Consider the following 20,941-nt stretch of genomic DNA (forward strand, 5'->3'; position numbering starts at 1 on the left):
CACAGCAGTAAGTGGTAGAAACAGGACTTGAACCTAGGCAGGCTGGCAGGCAGCCTCTAGAGCCCATGCTCTTCATGGACGCCAGGAAGCTGCCCATCATCAACCACTATCTTGTTCTTCACACCCTGGCTTGGTAGATACTCCCATCTCAAGGTCTCAAGAGTTACTTCCCTCTCAGGTCTCCTGTCCTCATCTATAAAAGGAAGGACTGCCTTTCACTAGACAGTCTCTGAAGCTCTACCAGCTCTGGATTGCTGTGTCAGAGAGAGGGTGCGTCCTCTGAGTGACCACAAGTATGGAGGGACAACGACAGGGCTCTTCATGATTAGTATGAGTTACTTCTGTCACGGAGCACATTGTATATCTCTGCTGTAGCACTGCTCACTCTATATTGTAATTTATCTATATATCGTTCTTCCCCACCATAATGTGGCCTCCCTGAGGGCAGGGATTATATTTTATTTATCTCTCTATAAAAACACATTTAAGAAGCACAGAGAGTCCCATACAGGATAAATCCAATGAGAAACATGCCTAGACACATATTAATCAAACTATCAAAAATTAAATACAAAGAAAACATATTAAAAGCAGCAAGGGAAAAATAACAAATAACACACAAGGGAATCCCCATAAGGTTAACAGCTGATTTTTCAGCAGAAACTCTGCAAGCCAGAAGGGAGTGGCAGGACATATTTAAAGTGATGAAGGAGAAAAACCTACAACCAAGATTACTCTACCCAGCAAGGATCTCATTCAGATTTGATGGAGAAATTAAAACCTTCACAGACAAGCAAAAGCTGAGAGAGTTCAGCACCACCAAACCAGCTTTACAACAAATGCTAAAGGAACTTCTCTAGGCAGGAAACACAAGAGAAGGAAAAGACCTACAATAACAAACCCAAAACAATTAAGAAAATGGGAATAGGAACGTACATATTGATAATTACCTTAAATGTAAATGGACTAAATGCTCCCACCAAAAGACACAGATTGGCTGAATGGATACAAAAACAAGACCCATATATTTGCTGTCTACAAGAGACCCACTGCAGACCTAGGGACACATTCAGACTGAAAGTGAGGAGATGGAAAAAGATATTCCATGCAAATGGAAATCAAAAGAAACCTGGAGTAGCAATTCTCATATCAGACAAAATAGACTTTAAAATAAAGACTATTACAAGGGACAAAGAAGGACAGTACATAATGATCAAGGGATCGATCCAAGAAGAAGATATAACAATTGTAAATATTTATGCACCCAACATAGGAGCACCTCAATACATAAGGCAAATACTAACAGCCATAAAAGGGGAAATTGAGAGTAACATAATCATAGTAGGGGACTTTAACACCCCACTTTCACCAATGGACAGATCATCCAAAATGAAAATAAATAAGGAAACACAAGCTTTAAATGATACATTAAACAAGATGGACTTAATTGATATTTATAGGACACTCCATCCAAAAACAACAGAATACACATTTTTCTTAAGTGCTCATGGAACATTCTCCATGATAGATCATATCTTGGATCACAAATCAAGCCTTGGTAAATTTAAGAAAATTGAAATCATATCAAGTATCTTTTCCGACCACAATGCTATGAGACTAGATATCAACTACAGGAAAAGATCTGTAAAAAATACAAACACATGGAGGCTAAACAATACAGTGATTAATAACCAAGTGATTACTGAAGAAATCAAAGAGGAAATCAAAAAACACCTAGAAACAAATGACAATGGAGACATGACGACCCAAAACCTATGGGATGCAGCAAAAGCAGACCTAAGAGGGAAGTTTGTAGCAATACAATCCTACAATAAGAAACAGGAAACATCACAAATAAATAACCTAATCTTGCACCTAAAGCAATTAGAGAAAGAACAAAAAAACCCCAAAGTTAGCAGAAGGAAAGAAATCATAAAGATCAGATCAGAAATAAATGAAAAAGAAATGAAAGGAACAATAGCAAAGATCAATAAAACTAAAAGCTGGTTCTTTGAGATAAATTGATAAACCATTAGCCAGACTCGTCAAGAAAAAAAGGGAGAAGACTCAAATCAATAGAATTAGAAATGGAAAAGGAGAAGTAACAACTGACACTGCAGAAATACAAAGGATCATGAGAGATTACTACAAGCAACTCTATGCCAATAAAATGGACAACCTGGAAGAAATGGACAAATTCTTAGAAATGCAACAAAAAGATTAAAATATCTAGGAATAAACCTACCTAAGGAGACAAAAGACCTGTAAGCAGAAAATTATAAGACACTGATGAAAGAAATTAAAGATGATACAAATAATGGAGAGATATACCATGTTCTTGGATTGGAAGAATCAACATTGTGAAAATGACTCTACTACCCAAAGCAATCTACATATTCAATGCAATCCCTATCAAACTACCACTGGCATTTTTCACAGAACTAGAACAAAAAATTTCACAATTTGTATGGAAACACAAAAGACCCTGAATAGCCAAAGCAATCTTGAGAATGAAAAATGGAGCTGGAGGAATCAGGCTCCCTGACTTCAGACTATACTACAAAGCTACAGTAATCAAGACAGTATGGTACTGGCACAAAAACAGAAAGATAGATCAATGGAACAGGATAGAAAGCCCAGAGATAAACCCACGCACATATGGTCACCTTATCTTTGATAAAGGAGGCAAGAATATACAGTGGAGAAAAGACAGCCTCTTCAATAAGTGGTTCTGGGAAAACTGGACAGGTACATGTAAAAGTATGAGATTAGAACACTCCCTAACACCATACACAAAAATAAACTCAAAATGGACTAAAGACCTAAATGTAAGGCCAGACACTATCAAACACTAGAGGAAAACATAGGCAGAACACTCTATGACATAAATCACAGCAAGATCCTTTTTGACCCACCTCCTAGAGAAATGGAAATATAAACAAAAATAAACAAATGGGACCTAATGAACCTTAAAAACTTTTGCACAGCAAAGGAAACCATAAACAAAATGAAAAGACAACCCTCAGAATGGGAGAAAATATTTGCAAATGAAGCAACTGACAAAGGATTAATCTCCAAGATTTACAAGCAGCTCATGCAGCTCAATAACTAAAAAACAAACAACCCAATCCAAAAATGGGCAGAAGACCTAAATAGACATTTCTCCAAAGAAGATATACAGATTGCCAACAAACACATGAAAGAATGCTCAACATCATTAATCATTAGAGAAATGCAAATCAAAACTACATTGAGGTATCACCTCACACCGGTCAGAGTGGCCATCATCAGAAAATCTAGAAACAATAAATGCTGGAGAGGGTGTGGAGAAAAGGGAACCCTCTTGCACTGTTGGTGGGAATGTAAATTGATACAGCCACTATGGAGAACAGTATGGAGGTTCCTTAAAAAACTAAAAATAGAACTACCATATGACCCAGCAATCCCACTACTGGGCATATACCCTGAGAAAACCATAATTCAAAAAGTCATGTAACAAAATGTTCATTGCAGCTCTATTTACAATAGCCAGGACATGGAAGCAACCTAAGTGTCCATCATTGGATGAATGGATAAAGAACATGTGGCACATGTATACAATGGAATATTACTCAGGCATAAAAAGAAACGAAATTGAGATATTTGTAGTGAGGTGGATGGACCTAGAGTCTGTCATACAGAGTGAAGTAAGTCAGAAAGAGAAAAACAAATACCGTATGCTAACACATATATATGGAATCTAAGAAAAAAAAAGGTCGTGAAGAACCTAGGGGCAAGACGGGAATAAAGACACAGACCTACTAGAGAAGGGACTCGAGGATATGGGGAGCGGGAAGGGTAAGATGTGACAAAGTGAGAGAGTGGCATGGACATATATACACTACCAAATGTAAAATAGATAGCTAGTGGGAAGCAGCCGCATAGCACAGGGAGATCAGCTCGGTGGTTTGTGACCACCTAGAAGGGTGGGATAGGGAGGGTGAGAGGGAGGGAGATGCAAGAGGGAAGAGATATGGGAACATATGTATATGTATAACTGATTCACTTTGTTATAAAGCAGAAACTAACACAATTGTAAAGCAATTATACTCCAATAAAGATGTTAAAAAAAAAAGCACATTTAACAGTGCTGTTGTTGCATTGCAAAGAGCAGAAAGAAATCAGGACAGTACCTATCTTCAGGGCAACCCTATTTATAAGATCTTTTGCTGGAATATTACTTAGAAAGACTGCCCTGTCTATATCTGCATATGCAAATAACTTGTCAGTGGACAGCTCTATGCATTATACATGGTAGACACTTAACGGTCTGTTGAATAAATAAGTCTGTGTATGCAAATGAGATGCAAATCTTTCCCTATTTTAATTTGACCCTTGGGAACATCTTCAGGGACTCCCTTGGGCTCAGGTTGTTTTAATGTTTTTTAATTGAAAATCTTTTAACCCAACCAGTTTTGTATCTTGCCTGTGTTGAGTGAAGCTGTTGTCAAGTTGGGAGAAGAATGCTGGGCTGGGCCAGGTTAATTAGGATTAATTCTGGCTCTTCTGGTAATTCAGAACATGATCTAGGAAGTGGCTCCCCTCTCTGGGCATCATTTTCCTCATCTTTAAAATAAGTGGGTTTTCCTTCCAGTACTGAGGTATAGTGATTTCCCATCTTTTGGTCCTAGGCATGTCATTCTGGGCAATCAGAGTCTCAGCATTCAGCAATCCTATCTAGAAAGAGAAATTGCACCCCTTGCCAAGGATTAGAGAAAGAGTCTCCAGGACCCCTGCCCATTTAGAGAAATGAGTTTTTTAGGCACCAGTTCTCCCAGCCTGGGCATTGTGTTCAATCATTTCTTTCCAAACCAAAGGATTTTTAAATAAGAGGCTGGAGTTTTCTCTCTTAAATACAGCAAGCCAAGCGTCTGATTAATAGGGTGGGCTTGCATTTCCTTTTCCTCATATGAAAATATTTACGAAAAATGCTCCAATGAGAATATTAATAGCCAGGGAATCAGCTCCGTGTCAGCTTCTTTGTTCCCTGATATTTGAAATGGGGGGAAAGAAAGAGGAAAAAAAATCAAATCCAGGCTTGGGGGGGGGGGGTCACCAGTCCCTGAACGCCCTCCTCCACCAGGCAAGATTCCCCTCCTCCTTTGGGAAAGACACTGAGATGCGCACTCAGCTCCTGGGCCACACTGAGGTCCTTAACCAGAAACACATGTGCATCAAAGGCTTGGATTGAAAGTGACACATTTGAAAACAAAAGTACAGCAGAAATTCGCTTATCCTCACTTTCCTAATCCGCAAACTCTGTAATTCTCCCCAAAGTCCCTCAGGCTCTGCTCCAGCCCCTGCCTCCTCAAATTCTCTCCCCCCTGTGGCTCAGCCCAGGCCTCCAGGCTCAGGCAGAAGGGAGAGCTCCTGTTACCGAGACTTCGACTGCCTTGTAAAAATACACCTTGGCACGCTCTGCCTGCACCCTGGGAAGCCTTATCGCCAGGACTAAACAAATGTGCACAATCAAAATAATAGTCTGAGATGTCAAAATAAATGAGCAGGGGACATCTGGAAGTATGGCTGCCCAGAGTTTTTCTTCCCCTCCCCCTTCCCCAAGTCTTCAGATGCCTAGGGGCTTGGCAGTTCAGTGGCTTTGGTCACAGGTGAGAGACTTACTGCCCTTACGTCACAATAGGCCCTTTGAAAATGCTTCTTAATTTTGGCCCTAGGTCCAGGTTTAGAGTCGACAGGCCCTCCCCCAAACCAAGGACACCAACATTCGTTCTCTAGTGAAGCTGGCTGGACACTGCCAGGGTGGCATGCTAGAGGCATCTGGTCTGTGTCCTTCCAGCCCTCTCCCCACCCCAGGCAGGGTCTTAAACCAGTGCAAGGAGCTGAGGGGCAGGGATGTCTCTTCTGCACTTGAGACCTTCAGAGAAGGATAGCTTCATAACCTTTCCAAATGATTCTGATTGCTAATAACTCCAGGCCAAAGTTCTTCTTGCCTCAACTCTCTGAAATTACTTAAGATAGGGGTCATTAAATAGTTACTTTCCTGTCATCCGTGAGGGTAAAGTCCCATTACCCTGCATGAGACGGTGGATCCTCCAGCAGGACCATCTTCTGAGTGGACTGATGCAACACTGCACAGGAAGACTGCCTGGGACAGCCCTTAAAATCACATGCCATCGTCTGGGCAATTTCCAGGCAGTGTGTCCCTGTTCCTGATGGATCCCCTCAAAGGCTTCCCAGAAGCACTTTCAGAGCCAACTTTGATGTGGGTCTCGTTTAGGACTTAACACAACCTTCAGTCCATCAACAGCAAGCTTTAAAGCCACTGGCATTTCCCTGTGAGTTCAGAGAAATCAAACCAGCTCTGGTGACTCTGGTCTTAGGTGTCGGGTGTTGTACAAGGCTGAAAGGGCAGCTAGCCTGCTGCATGTCCTATGGGCCTCATACTTCCCATCTGGGGTCAGTATGGGTGAGCTTTGAAGTCCTTACCAACTCTGATGCTCTATGGTTCATAACTTGGGAGACAGGAAACCATGTATTTACCTTCCCTGTGCCTTGTTTCTCAAAGCATGGTCATGGGCCACACCCATCAGAATCAGCTGGGGTGATGGGCGGTAGAGAGGTGAAGAGTCAGGTAGAAGAGAGAACGAATATGACTTCTAAGGCTAAGTCGTAAAAAAAGGCAATAACATTTCTACCTTATTTGTGGGAATACTCACTCTTGGAGCCCTGAGCGGCCATGTCTGCCATGAGCTGCCATGCTCAGGATGTCTGACCATCTTGAGGCCACCATGCTGTGAGGAAGCCCAAGACACAGGGAGAGGCCTTGCCTAAGGTACCCTGGCCGACAGTCCCAGCTGATCCCAGCCTTCTAGTTCCCAGCTGCCAGACATGTGAGAGGACGTGCTTCCAGATCATTCTAGCCCTAATCATTCCAGTCACCCTAGCCCATTCATGCCATCCCAGCAGAGGCTCCAATCCAGATGTGGCTGAGAAGAGAAAAGCCCTCTTCGGTGCACCCTGTCTGAACTCCTGACTTACATAGTTTTGTGAGCATGTGGAAGTGGTTGTTTTATGCCTGTCAATTTTGAAGTGGTTTGTTACATAGCAATAAATAACCAGAATGTGTGCCGGTAACTGACATACATATGGGCATTCAGAACTGGGGTCTGAGTGTCCACTGTTTGGAGAATGGCAGCCCCATCTACTGCAATGAGCTTGAGGCCTGCTTACTTACTTGGTGAGGCCAGACATGGAAAGCCCCAGGGACAGACCCTTTCTGGCCCAGTGTCCACACATACAGCCAGACAGGGGCCTGGAGGCTTGGGAGATGACCAGGGCTCAGGGTCCCCCTCCCTTCTCTCCACAGATGCCTGGAATACTGGCCTCCCGGGCCTCACACATGAGCCCAGGGCTGCCTTCGCCTGTATCAAGGGGACCAGGACTGTTTAGTCTGCTGGACACATTCCTGGATTTTAAAAATAAATAGCAGATTATGAGCGACTTAGTCGGATGCTGTCATTAGGCCAGGCCAGAGGCTTCTGAGGTGTCCCTTGGGAAGGAGCAGCAGGAAAGTCAGGTTGGAGGTGTTTGCCTGAGACTGGGATCTCTGTCTCAGCCGTAATTTATAGTGGAGATGCTTCTAGCCCTCTCTGGGGTCTCAGAAGTTCTAATAATACTACGAATGACAATACGATAATGATAATAATCATTACCACTTATTGAAAGCACTGACTGTGTGTCAGACACAGTGCTAGGTAATTTATATATAGTCTCTCGATCCTCACAACAGTCACCATTATTAGGCCCACTATACAGATGAAGAAATCGAGGTGTAGAGAGGTGAAATAACATTCTCAAGGCCATATGCCTAACAAGCGGTGACAGATTGTGTGCAAGGCGGTCTGACTCCCATGCTCCCACTCTTAACCACTATGCTATCTTGCCTCTCCAGGCCTCGAAATAGACAGCAGCATCCCATGTCCTCAGCCACCCTAAACACACACACGCACACACCCATCACCAGCCTTTCTGCCGTTCCCAAGGCCCTTTCCAGCCTACATGGAGCCATTCTCCACTGTGACTCCCTTTTTCCATTTCACCCTTCGCTAGATCATTTTATGCCTCTATTCCCTCTGCTAATTCAAACTAATGAAAGTATAAAATAGAATAATTGCTTCCATCCCCATACATTTTTCCCATCTACCCTGAGTATAGAGTTAGATTCCCTTTCTGGGAGTGGCCAGGCTGACAAGTTGGGTGGAAACTGGGGCTATCAAGTTTCTTTTCATCTTGTGACTTGCTTTTTTACTTGGCTCGTCGCCTGATTCTCCCTGGTCCCACCGTCTGACTTCCATTAGACACTGAGGATATGGTAGCGACTTGAATTCCCTCCCATAACATCTGCCGGTCAATTCGCTGTTGAGGAAGCTGGGGTGGACTTTGTAGGGAAGAGTCAGGCATCCTATCCGTGGAGCACCTGGGTAATTAGTAGGATCGGGGAATTGGTTCCCAAATGTTCCCCTGGGACTGGCCAGCATTGGGTCTATTAACAGTACATTAACATCGACTTGTTAGGCAGTGGCACTAACGACCCAACACTTCTTACTAGTCCTATTTCTTAATTACATTTAATTAACTGAGACAGAGAGAGAGGGAGAGAGAGAGAGAGAGAGCGCGCACATGAGCCCATACTGGATTGTTCTAGCTCTGTGGGGAGATGAAAACCTGTCTAGGCAGAACTGGAGGGCAGAGACTTGGTTCTACTCTCTCGTGGCATCACGGATACAATAGATGCCATGATTTGGGGGAGGGGGAGGGGAACAGGGAGACGAGCTGGGGACATGGTGAAGGCAGGGGTGAGAGTAGGCTGCCCAGAGATTTACTGGAAAGTGAGGGGGTGGGAAACCCCATTCCCACGGTGTCTTATAAGGTCTTAGGTCTTTTAGGGAACTCCAAATTGTTAAATGACTGCCTCAAAACAGGAATCTGCTTATCCATAGACGCCAGCGTTTCTACCCTCATTGCAGTGTTTACCCTTCGGGGAAGGAGTTCATATGGGCATGCAGGGACTCATAAAACTCGTTCAGAAAGTTCTTTTGGTCTAACCTCAAGGCTGTTTCCTGTGCTTTGGGGGTTGTCTTCTGGAGACGGAGAAGAGTCCTGATCCCAAGACCTTAGACAAGTCTCTTTAAGGTCTGAAAGAGCCTCTAGAGAGTTCGATTTATTATCTCCATCCTTCAAGCTGAGGAAACTGAGTCCCTGCGAAGTTCAGGGTCTAGGTCAGCCAGCTGGTTAGAGGGAGGCCAGGGCTAGGACACAGGCCTCCTGGCTCGGCCTGAGGCCTGCCGGGTGTGCCGCCACTTAGCTTCCTCCTAACCACCACCCACGGTCACCACCCTCCTGAGTAATGGGATCATGAAGGCTGAAAGCTGGGACAGGCCGTGAGGAATCTGAACAATGAGTATTCTCGGTGCGTGAGGTGGTGTGAAAGGAATTCCCCTCTTGCTGTCTCAGCCAAGCCTCACAGCGACCCTTGTAAGACACACTGAGGTGACGTGACTTGTCTAAGGCCACCCGGTTATAAAATGTTGAGAGCTTCAGACCTCAGCTAGAGCAAAAGCTGAACTAGAATCCACGTCATATGACTTCATTTCCATTGACTGTTCTCTTGCCACATATTCAACTGTTTCCTTTAAGAGGTCCGAGCTGTCTGTGAACACCCGGTGTACTCTTGGCCGCTTGGCCTCAGACAGATGGCCCTCCTGAGGTGTTCCTGGCCTTCAACCCTGGACCCAGCCCCTGGTGAAATCACCAGGCTACCTACTGCCCCATGGCCTGCGGCTCTCCAAGTGACAGGCCTCCGAGCTCCACCACCAGTCCCCCTCCGACTCTGCCTGCTGATCACGGCTCCGCCTGGCATAGGGAGCTCCCTTGACTAATATCTCACCTGATTCAAGATAGCCCCATGGCATTCAACCCAAATTCTTCCTATATCTGCTCAGCATGACTGGCTACTACTGAGCCCTTCTGTTTGGCGCCAACTGACAGGCACCAGGAAGCAGATGCAGAAGATGAGACCAAAGGAGGGATTATTTAGAAATAAGCTATGCCAACACTTGGTTTAGCCAGAGCTGATGCTCTCAGAGAGGACATCAGATATGGCTTCAAGAGGTCATTGTATTCCCTGAAGGCCACTTATCAGCCTCCAGCCCTCCTCTTTGGCCACGTTTTGAATTCAATTTCAGAAAGCATCTCATTTGACTACAAGATATGCAGCCCAAATATGTGCCTTGGCATTGTCTCAGTTCCACTGAGGTCTCACTGGTCACTTCTATTTGCTGTCTCTGCTTTTCTACTTCATGGGGTTCAGAGAACCCAAGAAAGAATTTTTATCCAGAGTTACCAGCCTGGTCCTCGGCCATACATAACGTCTTTTGAAAATATCATGTTAACGTAGGTCTATTTGATCCCAGTGACTATCCTTTAATGCACCGGTCTAGGGGGCTATCTCTCCACCCACCCTTCTATCTGTAGATATTTCTGCAGAAGCATCTGGAATGGTGTTCATCAAATGTTAACATGGTGTTACATTTGGGGGTGTGGGGTTTGGGAACTTGTTATTTCCTTTTCTGTATGTACTGTTTGAATTTGTATGGTGCCCACCTATCAGTTTTGTTTAAGAAATAACCTTTCGTCTTATAAACAAAGAAAAATAGGAAGGAAAGGCAGAGGATTTATAGCCTCCAATCTGATGATAAAGATTTCCTTGTTAGACTGTAAGCAACTTAAGGGTAGTGACCAAGTCCCATTCATTTTGATGTTTTTCCAGTACGTTGTTCCCCATAAATACATGCCCAGTAATTTTTTTTTTTAGGGTTACAAGTTTGCATCTGGACTTGTTTACGCCTCAACCATGGGGGTTACAAGAAAGAAGGTAAAAAGACAGGTGGGTTCAAGAGGATCTGGATGTAATTTGCATACAATTAGCATATGGTTTGTGTCATCTCTTCTCAGGAACTAATTTTCAAGTTAAAGTTGCATCCCTGCTTCCCTTATGCCATCATGTGCCCATTCACCTCTTCCTTCCTCCACTCATCCCTTGTCCCCGATTCAGAATTCACACATACAAAAAGGGAGGAGGGAAAGAGAACTCTGGGCAGGGTGAACTTGATGACAGACATCTGGAATCTTTGCAGAGTATTTCGAGAATGACACCTGAGTGGGGAGGTACCCTGAGAAAGCTCACTGGTCCTCCAGCGCCACGTCCTTGTCTAGCCTCTAAGTCAGTGTCCCCAGCACCAAAACAGATTCACAGTCCTTCCCCTTTTTCTTTGGCCTTTATCTTACTTACCATGTTCAGGTCAATGTCAAGATCACCAGTCCTGCTGACTGTTGACTTGCTGACTGAATGAATGGAAGGCACCAGCCTTTCCTAAGGTCTAAGCTTTGCTTCCTGCACCTCCACTGATTTGGGGGATCCCCTGTCCTTCTCTTGTCCTTCACCATGGCTCTCCCTGCATTTGCCTTCTCTCTGCTCCCACATATTCAGGTCAAATATAACCCAAAGGAATAACATTTCATCCAAGAGGGTGTGGAACCCACTCAGGTGTTACCCAGAAAAGGACAGAATTCGATTTCTCAGGCCTTCCCATCTCTGCAGAAAGAGCTGCAGCTTCCCAGAGCTGGCCAGCTTCTACCCTGCATCAGTCTAAGACTCAGCCCAAGATTTTTATCTCCTTCTGGGGACCTATCTTGGGTCTATCTCTCCCAGCCTGGAGGCCTGGATTATTTACACCTCTCTGGCTCCCTTGAGCAGCAGACTGTCGGCTCGGGAGCAGTAAATCTACCTCCTAATCACACCAAGCTGCTTCATGCAGTCTGGCCCGTTCTTGTGGGGCTGTTCATCACATGCTGAGACAGGGTCTGCGGCCTAAAGAGAGGCTCCAGGAAGTGACTGGCCCCAACCGCTTCTCTCTGACTCCCTGCAAAAGCTTCCTAGGACCCCTGAGCAGCAGGCCCAGGGGTCTCTCTTGTTTGATGGAATAGTTTCTGAACAAAGGTCACTGGTTATCTGCTCCTCCTGGGCTCTGGAAAGGAGGGATGTGTGTCAGCACTTACTTGTCTCTCAGACATAATGTATAGGTAGCACTGATCAATGGAGAAGGCCATGTCCCGGAGGATGGGGCTCCCATCTTTGAGCACGGAGACCATCTCATATTGGACCCCACCATGGGGGGGACCATCGGCTCGAATCTGCAAAAGAAAAAAGGGCATCCTCAGCATCTGTACTCAGTGGTCCCCTGTGGGTTTACCTGCAGGTAGTTTATAGAACATAATCCCAACATCCTGCCCCCCAAGCGCTACCCTGAAGCAGGCTAGGTTACAGGGAAGACAGAGGTGCTTCTTAATTCAAACAGCCCAACTTCCACCAAGAGGAATCCTTTTCCAAGCAGTCTGAGTGTGCTGGTCTGAGACTTCTGATGGTGAGTTTATTTGTGTGCACGTATATATTTTTAGGTGTGATCTGAATATCCCTATATGGTTATTCTTGTGTGTGTGTCCATATATTTATAGCACTGCATGATGAGGGTGTGTGGGCGTGTGTGCTTGTGCACACTTATTTGTGTTTGGGGTAGGAGAATCAACATCTGCACCGAGTGTTTTTGCCTCGGGCAAGTAAGAGAGGATGGTGGGACCAGCATACAAACCATCAGAGAGCTGGTCATCAAGAGATTCAAGATTTTAGGATCTCAGAAAGGTCTTTCTGACCCCAAACATATCCCCTGAATGTGTGCAAATCTACCAGGAGATTTTGGTGAGCCGGGAATCCCTGAGAACAAAAATCTGAGAATCGGCCTCGGAGCCCGTCCCAGGATGAGAAGTCAGAAAGGACTTGGAGGTCATTTAGTCTGGTGCCTCTCAGCCCTGGATATACATTAGAGTGATCTGGGGAGTTTAAAAAAATATATGGCTGGATCCATTCATCAGAACCTCTGTGCTTGGGGCCCTGGCATCTTCGTTGGGTTTCAAAGCTTCCCAGGTGAATCTAGTGAGTGGCCAGGGTCTAAAAGCACTGATTGTAGCCCAGTGGTTTTCAAACCAGCATGCCCTGAGAACCACCTGGAGGGATTGGGAAAATGCACCCCTGGGCCCACCCCAGGGTTTCTGATTCAGTGGGAATGAGGCCTGAGAATTTTCATTTCTAACAAATTCCCAGCTGATGTAGATGCTGCTAGCCTGGGGGTTTGAGAAGTGTTCCTCTAGTTTAAGCTCTACACAAAATTTGGAAATTCAGCGGAGAGAGGTCCCTAAGGACAAAAAGTTGATGGCAGGGAGTCCATAATTTGAATGTGCTCTCACCACTAGGTTTCCTGTTCCCAACACAGCAGCTGACTCTTGACCAATATTGCCAACCCCGGCTTGTTTCTTTGTCCTCCGTCCAACTAAACCCCCTCTAGCTCAAGCTCACTTTCCCCATGAAGCCTTCCCCAGTCTCTCCACCACACTAATTGCTCCTCACCCTGATGGCTTTTTATCCAACAGACATTTTGTCCTGGGATTATAATCAATTGACTTGTTCATCGTATACGCACTAGCTAACGTGTATTGACTACCTACTTAAATTTTTCTCTAATTGTCTCGCAGGTGCGTAAGTCTGCCAACATTTTGAAGGCAGGAAGGCTTTCTATTTCTCTGAGGATGAGCCTCTGAGGACTAGAATGGAGCTGGGAACACAGCTGGTGATGGATAAAAGGGAATGCTTGAGAAATGCTTGTTGAAAGGACATGAACTATGAACCAACTGATAAAGTATCGTGGGCTCTTTAGTGCTAAATCAAAGTGAGGTCAAAAGACAATTTTCTGTGGACAATTTTAAGCTGAAGCCTTTCCCTCCTATTCCCTTTGATTTCTCTCTTGGACTTCTAACCATCTTCTTCCCTCTGCCCATTTCTCCCACCCCACCGAGAGCTCCTGAGAGCAAGGACCATGACTTATTCATTGCAAGGGCTAAGCCTGGTGCCTGACGCCACAATGAACACGCAAGGATGGATGAATGGATACATGTTCAGTTTTTATTGGCTGAGTAGAGAGGATCAAGAGCATTATTTCTTGCAGAGTTGGGAGGGTAGGACCAGTGCTTCTATTCAATTTTTTCTACCCTCCTGAGAATCTGTGTACTTGAGGGGCCTGAGCCAGGGTGTGATCTGTGCCCAGAGTTGGGCTGGATTGGAGTGAGTGAGAAGCAGACCACGAGCCCATTGTGGGATGGGGCACAGTGGTTCTGGAGTTCCTAGTGGCAGAAACAGCACTTTCCTGCCTGAGGCCCTGGGCCTAGACCCCAGGAGTGGGAACAATGGAGCAGGGCTAAGAGTCAGAGGTACCAGGTTCTCCTTGTCTGCTTTGATGGGTGACTTGGGGAGCTCTGGGCTTAAAGATGAGGAGGTGACCTCAGTGGAAATGAAGAAACTCTGCTCTCAGCCATTCCTACCCCAGTAACTCCCCCCTGTGGGTTGGACTGTCCTTCTCTCCTAAGCTCCTCTTTCAACCTTTTTTCTGCCTTTTTAGTGGCTTCCTGCTGTTCCAAGCTGTTGCCTTGGCAACTGTCACTAAAGCCCCTCCTTCCAGGGGAGGGGTCAGGGGGTCATTTAATTCATTCTCATAGGGCAGAGGAAGACTCTGGAGCCAGGAATGATGGTGTGGGGCTGAGGCTACTGCCTTCCACCCTGGAGCAAATCTCATGATGGATTCAAGCAGAGGGAAGAGGAAGGGTCTCAGTCTGGGAAAATGCCCCACAATTAAAATAGTTCCCCTTAACCTTCAGAGCAGCATTCTCTCTCAGATGGACAAATCCAAAATTTCCATGAGATCCTTCTAGAAATATAGTAGCTTTTAATCACAAAAGTTCTCGGGGTATTGCAGGAGGTAGGGGGAGATGTGATAGTCATGACTTCTTGTTGGCTTAACCTCAATATTCCCTCTCCATAAAATGGGAGAGTTCAAGCTCTGCTTTGTCCTCCAAACGGGAAATGTCCCAGTGCTTCTCACCACCCTTCGTGTGACAGCTGCTCCTCTCCAGGGATGTTTCAGTCTCCTCCGGGCACTGGCTCAGCCCCAGGAACTGAGGAACCATCCTCCCACGCCAGGGCCAGCCCAGGATCTCCCCACCTGGGGAGGCCGGTTAACCCTCTGCCAGGTGAAGCAGCCTCGTCCCCAAGAGCCTGGGCACACAAAGTCAGAAGGAGGAAAGCCATGTCTGGCCCTTTGTGGTCCCCAGGACTAGATGGTACCCATGGCAAGGTTGGAGCTGAATTGAACCAAAGATGATTTATCATCACATACTCTGCTGCATCACAGTTAGGACTAATCCCAGCCATTAACTTTTTCTGAATAAGAGACCTAAACAGTTTTTTTTTTTTTTTTCTGTCTACAATCCCAATCTTTCAATAAAGCAATTGAAGCCAGAATCAAACCTACAGAAACTCTCAGACATCAGAACTGAAACTAAACCAGAAGAGAAAATGTTCTTGGTACTGAACCTGAACTAAGCTATCCTATTTCATTCAGTCTAAATCCCTGGAATGAAGAGCGGTATTGCCTAAGAAGTCTGTGCACCCCTACTTACTCCCTCATCCCATGCTATCTGCCTTGAGCTGGTGCAGCTCTCCAAGATACCAACAGGAGGACAGAGAAGATGGAGAAGGGGGCCAGGAGGCTGGGGGTCAAAGGGAATGAGGTGGGGGCAGGGCTGGCAGGCAGAAGCCAGGGGAGGCCAACTGGATGGCAGAGGTCTTTCCCTTCCCTTATTCCCTTGGCTCCCTCCAGGCAACACACTAAATTGGGACTCAGGGTTCCTGGGTTTCTGATCTGACTGTGTTCTTGTTTGGGCTTGCTTTATGCCTAATGGTACACTTCTAGGTCAGTTACCTCATCTCCCCAAGGCTCAGTTTTCCTCTCTGAATAACACAAAGGCGCAATCTTCTCAGGGTCTATCACAGGAGAATCACAGACTTATGAAGACTGCCGGAGCTGTAGGGCTTTGGAGCCCATCTCATTCAAGGGCTTCCATTCATGGACATAGCTAGTCAGGGGTGGACCTGGGGCTCCCACCAGCTCCAGCCGGTGTGGTCCAGAGGAAAGCACATGGCTGATGAAGAGAACACCCTGTGACTGAGGAGGGACAAAGGTGGGCCCTACTGTAATTCAAGCACACGAGTCCCCATCTTTCTCTGTCTCGGATGGGAAGTTTTGAGGTTCAATGTTGTCCTCCATCCTTGCCAGACACAGGGTGGTGGTGGAGACTGTGACAGAGTCCCAAACAAAATTGGGATTTTAAAATGCAACACAGGGCTTCCCTGGTGGTGCAGTGGTTGAGAGTCCGCCTGCCAATGCAGGGGACACGGGTTCGTGCCCCGGTCCGGGAAGGTCCCACATGCTGTGGAGCGGCTGGGCCTGTGAGCCATGGCCGTTGAGCCTGCGCGTCCGAAGACTGTGCTCCGCAACGGGAGAAGCCACAGCAGTGAGAGGCCCGTGTACCACAAAAAGAAAAAAAAAAAAACTGCAACAGATTGAGTCTATTCTGTGGTATCCCACAAAGTGAGTTCTCTTCAGCTTCTGAGCTTGTGTCTCCAGGGCCAGGTTTCAATGACCACAAGGACAACAATACACTGAAATAGGCCATGAATCTAATCCAAGAGAAGGGCACTATCAGACCAAGTTGCACAGGCCCCAGCCAGACATCCAACCAGGCAGAGGAGGAACGTGGAGAAGGGTCAGAGGAGGGAGGTGATGCACACAGGGGAAAGCCAGTCACTTCAACCCGTCCTTCTACTTGGGCTCCTCCTCTCCTGGGAGGGCTTGACCTCAGCACACATGCAGAGCTAGTGGTGTCAATTTGCTTGGACAAAGCTCAGAAGGTGGGATAAGGGCAGTGTGCTGCAATGGAGGGTGACAGTCTCTACAAAGATGAGCAAAAGACAGAATGTGCCTAAACCACTGTACAAGGAGATTTAGGCTAGCTCTAGTAAGAATTCCTGTCATGAGGAGCCCTGACTACAGAGTGGGTGACCACGGAAGACTATATCTTCATTCTCAGGAGAGTTCTGAACACGGGATGACTTCTTTTTTTTTTTTTTTTTTTTGGTGCGGTACACGGGCCTCTCACTGTTGTGGCCTCTCCCGTTGAGGAGCACAGGCTCCGGACACGCAGGCTCAGCGTCCATGGCTCACGGGCCCAGCTGCTCCGCGGCACGTGGGATCCTCCTGGACCGGGGCACGAACCCGCGTCCCCTGCATCGGCAGGCGGACTCTCAACCACTGTGCCGCCAGGGAAGCCCCGGGATGACTCCTTTTGCTTCATGGTTAAATGTGGCCCTGCCTGAAGGTAGTGAGGATGATCTTGGTGGATTTTCAAAAGGCCCTGTTGGCCTAAAGAATTTAATAGCTACCACTTCTATTGCTTTTACCATGTGCTGGGTGCTGTTGAAAGTACTTAACAAAAATGAACTCATTTAACCTGCACAAGAACCCATGAGGTAAACATTATTATTATTCCCATTGTACTTGTACAGATGGGAAATTGGAGGCATGGAGAGTTATGTGACTTTCCCAAGATCACACAGCTAAAGGGTGGCAGTATTGGGTTTCCCACAGAAAGCCTGATTCTCAGCCACTCTGTGACTCTCCTGAGAGATAATAATGTGTGAACACAGCCGTTCACTGTAGCCGAGAACAGAGTAGATGGGCAGATGAGAGTCCAAATCCTCTCTTTAGCTGCTCTTCCTCTTTCAGACCCCAAAGAAAGAGGAAGTGGCCAAAGTGGGACAAACACCTACTTCCTAGAGGCAACAATAAACTCAGAGCCTAATTTGGGGGGACCTGCTGGGAGGCTAAAAGGCAGTTTATCAGGGCTGGCTCTGGGGCAGGAGGATGTGAGGTGAAAACCAGGGGAGATTTACTGTCTGGTCCTCCTGGGGGGAGGGGCCTCTTTGAAATGAGAATGAAATAGTAATCCTATTAGTAGTAGCTTTCCTTTAAATCACAGCTAGGTCTGTACAGAAATTAATGACAGCCTCTTTATTTGACTATCCAATTTAAATCAGCATATCCAATTAACTAGCTTATCTGCAGGTCCCTCCAAACTCTTTTTCTTATGCATCAATTTCTTCCCTAGTTAGTCCTAAATTATGGAGTTTTACTTGGGATTTGACACTCTAACATCACTTTATTATTATTATTATTAGTAGTAGTAGTAGTAGTAGTAGCAGTAGTAGTATCTTTTTTTTGCAAGAGCAATAGAATTGGGAATCTTCTTGGGCCTCTCAGTAGGAAATACATTGGTTTGAGAGACATCACCACACAGAGGGAGGCACTGGTTTGCGTCTGCAGGGCTGGGATCTAATCCCAGCTTTCTCAATAATTGGCTATGTGACTTCAGGCAAGTCACTTCACTTGTTTGTGTGATAGTTTCTGTGGCTGCAAATTTCGGTACTGTCTAATATTCATTCAGGACATGCCTCCCGTTAGCCAGGCCTGTGCTAAGAGCCGGGGACACTTCGAGAAAGGATCCCCTTAGGAAGCCCCAGGAATGGGGAAGCAGACAATCCAATCAGTCCTCACATACACCTGGGCCACCCCGTGTGAGAGGAGGTTTGCATGGGGATCCCAGGGAGGCCGGCATGGAGGGCAGGGCGGCACCTCACCTGGACTGAGGGGAGGGCTTCCTGGAGGAGGTGATACCTAAACTGAAAAGTAGGAGGGGAAGGAAATGTGAGTTCTTTGGAAACTTTAGAGTGTGATATAAATATAAAAGTGTTATTGTTATGTCCAAGCCCAGATTTCTTGGAAACTTGGTTTGTCAGACCTGAGTATTTGGAGAGGATGAGGTTTTTGACATGTAGTTATTGAGGGCTCAACAACAATTTCAGCAGGTCTTGTCACCATGTGTCCTAAAATTCCCTTTGGAGGAGGCCTTTATTATTTGATTTTATCTCTGGCTTCAGGATTCTGGGCTTATGAGTGTTTGTGTGTGTGTGTGTATGTGTATATGTGTGTGTGTGTATACTTTGACACCTTTAAAGAGGGGGAAGGTGAAGAAGGCCTGGTGCTGTTCACACTGAACTTGGGAATGAGTTAACGAGCAAGTGTATCTGCAGCTGTGCATTGAGTGGCGAGGGCGAGGATTCATGCTGAAGTTTATTTTTGTAGCGTTTCATGACCCGAATTATTTATAGATTGAAGTCTTTGGTAAAGTCAGTCTCTGAGATTCTTCCTCCCTCTATCCTGCACACACTACATGTGCATGCATACATAGATACACACACACACACACACACAGAAGCAGCAGCAGTGACTTCCAGGGTGCCTCTGGCTCATGTCAACCCCCGAGGTGTGCAAACATTAACTATCCATGCAGAGTCACAGTCCAGTGGGCCGAAGCTCCCTGGAGGACAGCTGGGAGCCTGCCCCTCAATGCTTGGATGATTGGAGAGGAACACAGGAGCCTGGAAAACTTGGCCTGTGGCTTGCACAGAGCCAGGAGAGATGAGGAAGAGGGGGGAAGCCAAGGACCCCTCCTGTCCGTGAGAAGGAAGGAGGTCCCCAAGGTGTGCTAAACTTCGAGAATTCTGGCTGCCCTCACCTTGGTGTGCATGTGCACACACATCCTCCCACACACGTGCAGATGCTTCCAGCACTGGTCCCCAGTGCGCTGTCGGCCAGTCACAGGGGCTTTGACACTGGAGATTGACATTTCCATGTACAACTATTTCTATTTCTGTGCATGTCAGGAATCTGCCCTAGATATTAAGCTGGGGGTGGGTGAGCTAGCAGAGGGGGTGCATGGGGCTAGAGGCTCCTGGATTTTAGAAGGCCAGCCCACCGTGGGCTTTCTCCTGGAAGGGAGGGAGGGGGTCCCTAGAGGAACCACCTGTCTCTGGACTTCTGCATCTTGGGACAGTCTGAGAATCCTGGCTTATGAGGACCGGGGATGTGGTGGATATTTATTGAGCGTGTACTCTGAGCAAGGTTTGGGGGTTAGCTCGGGGAGGTTGGCTGCAGTGGGATTCCCTTCTAGATCATGGCTTCTTTGCTTCTCATCAGCCAGGGGTAGACGACCAAGCAATCACCATCCAGCGGCCCACAGAACGGCGAGGAACAGCCTCTCTTCACACATTCCTGGGGTGAAGGACAAACTGCACTTTACAGGGGCACCAGCTGCTGTCCCAGGGGCCTCTCCCTTTACGACTCAGGGGAGAGTGACATCAAGTCCCAGAAGCACCAGAATCCAATTTCTTGGTTCTCGCTCTGTCAGGCAGGGCTTGGAGCTCCAAGGCCCAGGACAAGGGAGTAGACCTTATAGAGCTGAATGACATGGGGCAGCTCTGGAGCACAGGGCTCTGACCCTAGATCAGCCCCACCTTTCAAGGCTGCTTGGGCAGGTCAGGAGGCTCCGGGAACAAGCTGAAGCTGCCAGGGGCAGAGGAAACACTTGATTGTTCTGGGAAACAATAAGATAAACACAGCGAGGGATGGAAGCAGCATTAACCAGCCTCAGATGAAATCAAATCACGCAGCAGCAAAGCAATAATTCACCGGGAGTGCACAGAGTTGGGGGGAGCACAGAGGGGTAGCAGGAGGAATTCATAAAGAATAATGAGCGTCTCCTGCTCAATCGGAATCTCTGTTTACCCAAAACTCTAGCAACGTTGGACTCTCGGAATCTCCATTCAAGGCATCACACCCAGGTTACCAGCCTGGGGATGCCCTGGCTGTATCGGGATAGAATCTAACCTCTTAGGCTTTTTGAACTGGGAATGATTTAGAAGCAACCTTTAGGGTCCATGTGGAGGCAATGCAGCCTTCACCGAGCTCTGGAATAGGATGCAGTGAAGATGAGGCATATTGACATATGCCCAAGGTTAACTACTACCTTGGAAAATTTCCAG

The 20,941-nt window shown here is 46.6% G+C and overlaps 1 protein-coding gene across 5 annotated transcripts in view; it reads right to left on the minus strand.

The window, feature by feature from the left end:
- PLXNA2 (plexin A2) overlaps positions 1 to 20,941 on the minus strand; it is a 216,333-nt gene that overhangs the window by 107,911 nt on the left and 87,481 nt on the right. For all 5 annotated transcript variants that reach the window (XM_049702847.1, XM_049702838.1, XM_049702845.1 and 2 more), the window contains exon 4: positions 12,118 to 12,252. In XM_049702847.1, coding sequence (XP_049558804.1) covers positions 12,118 to 12,252 — 135 coding nt within the window. The remainder of the gene's footprint in view (positions 1 to 12,117; positions 12,253 to 20,941) is intronic.

This window comes from Orcinus orca, chromosome 1, assembly GCF_937001465.1.
Source record: "Orcinus orca chromosome 1, mOrcOrc1.1, whole genome shotgun sequence".
NCBI lineage: Eukaryota > Metazoa > Chordata > Mammalia > Artiodactyla > Delphinidae > Orcinus > Orcinus orca.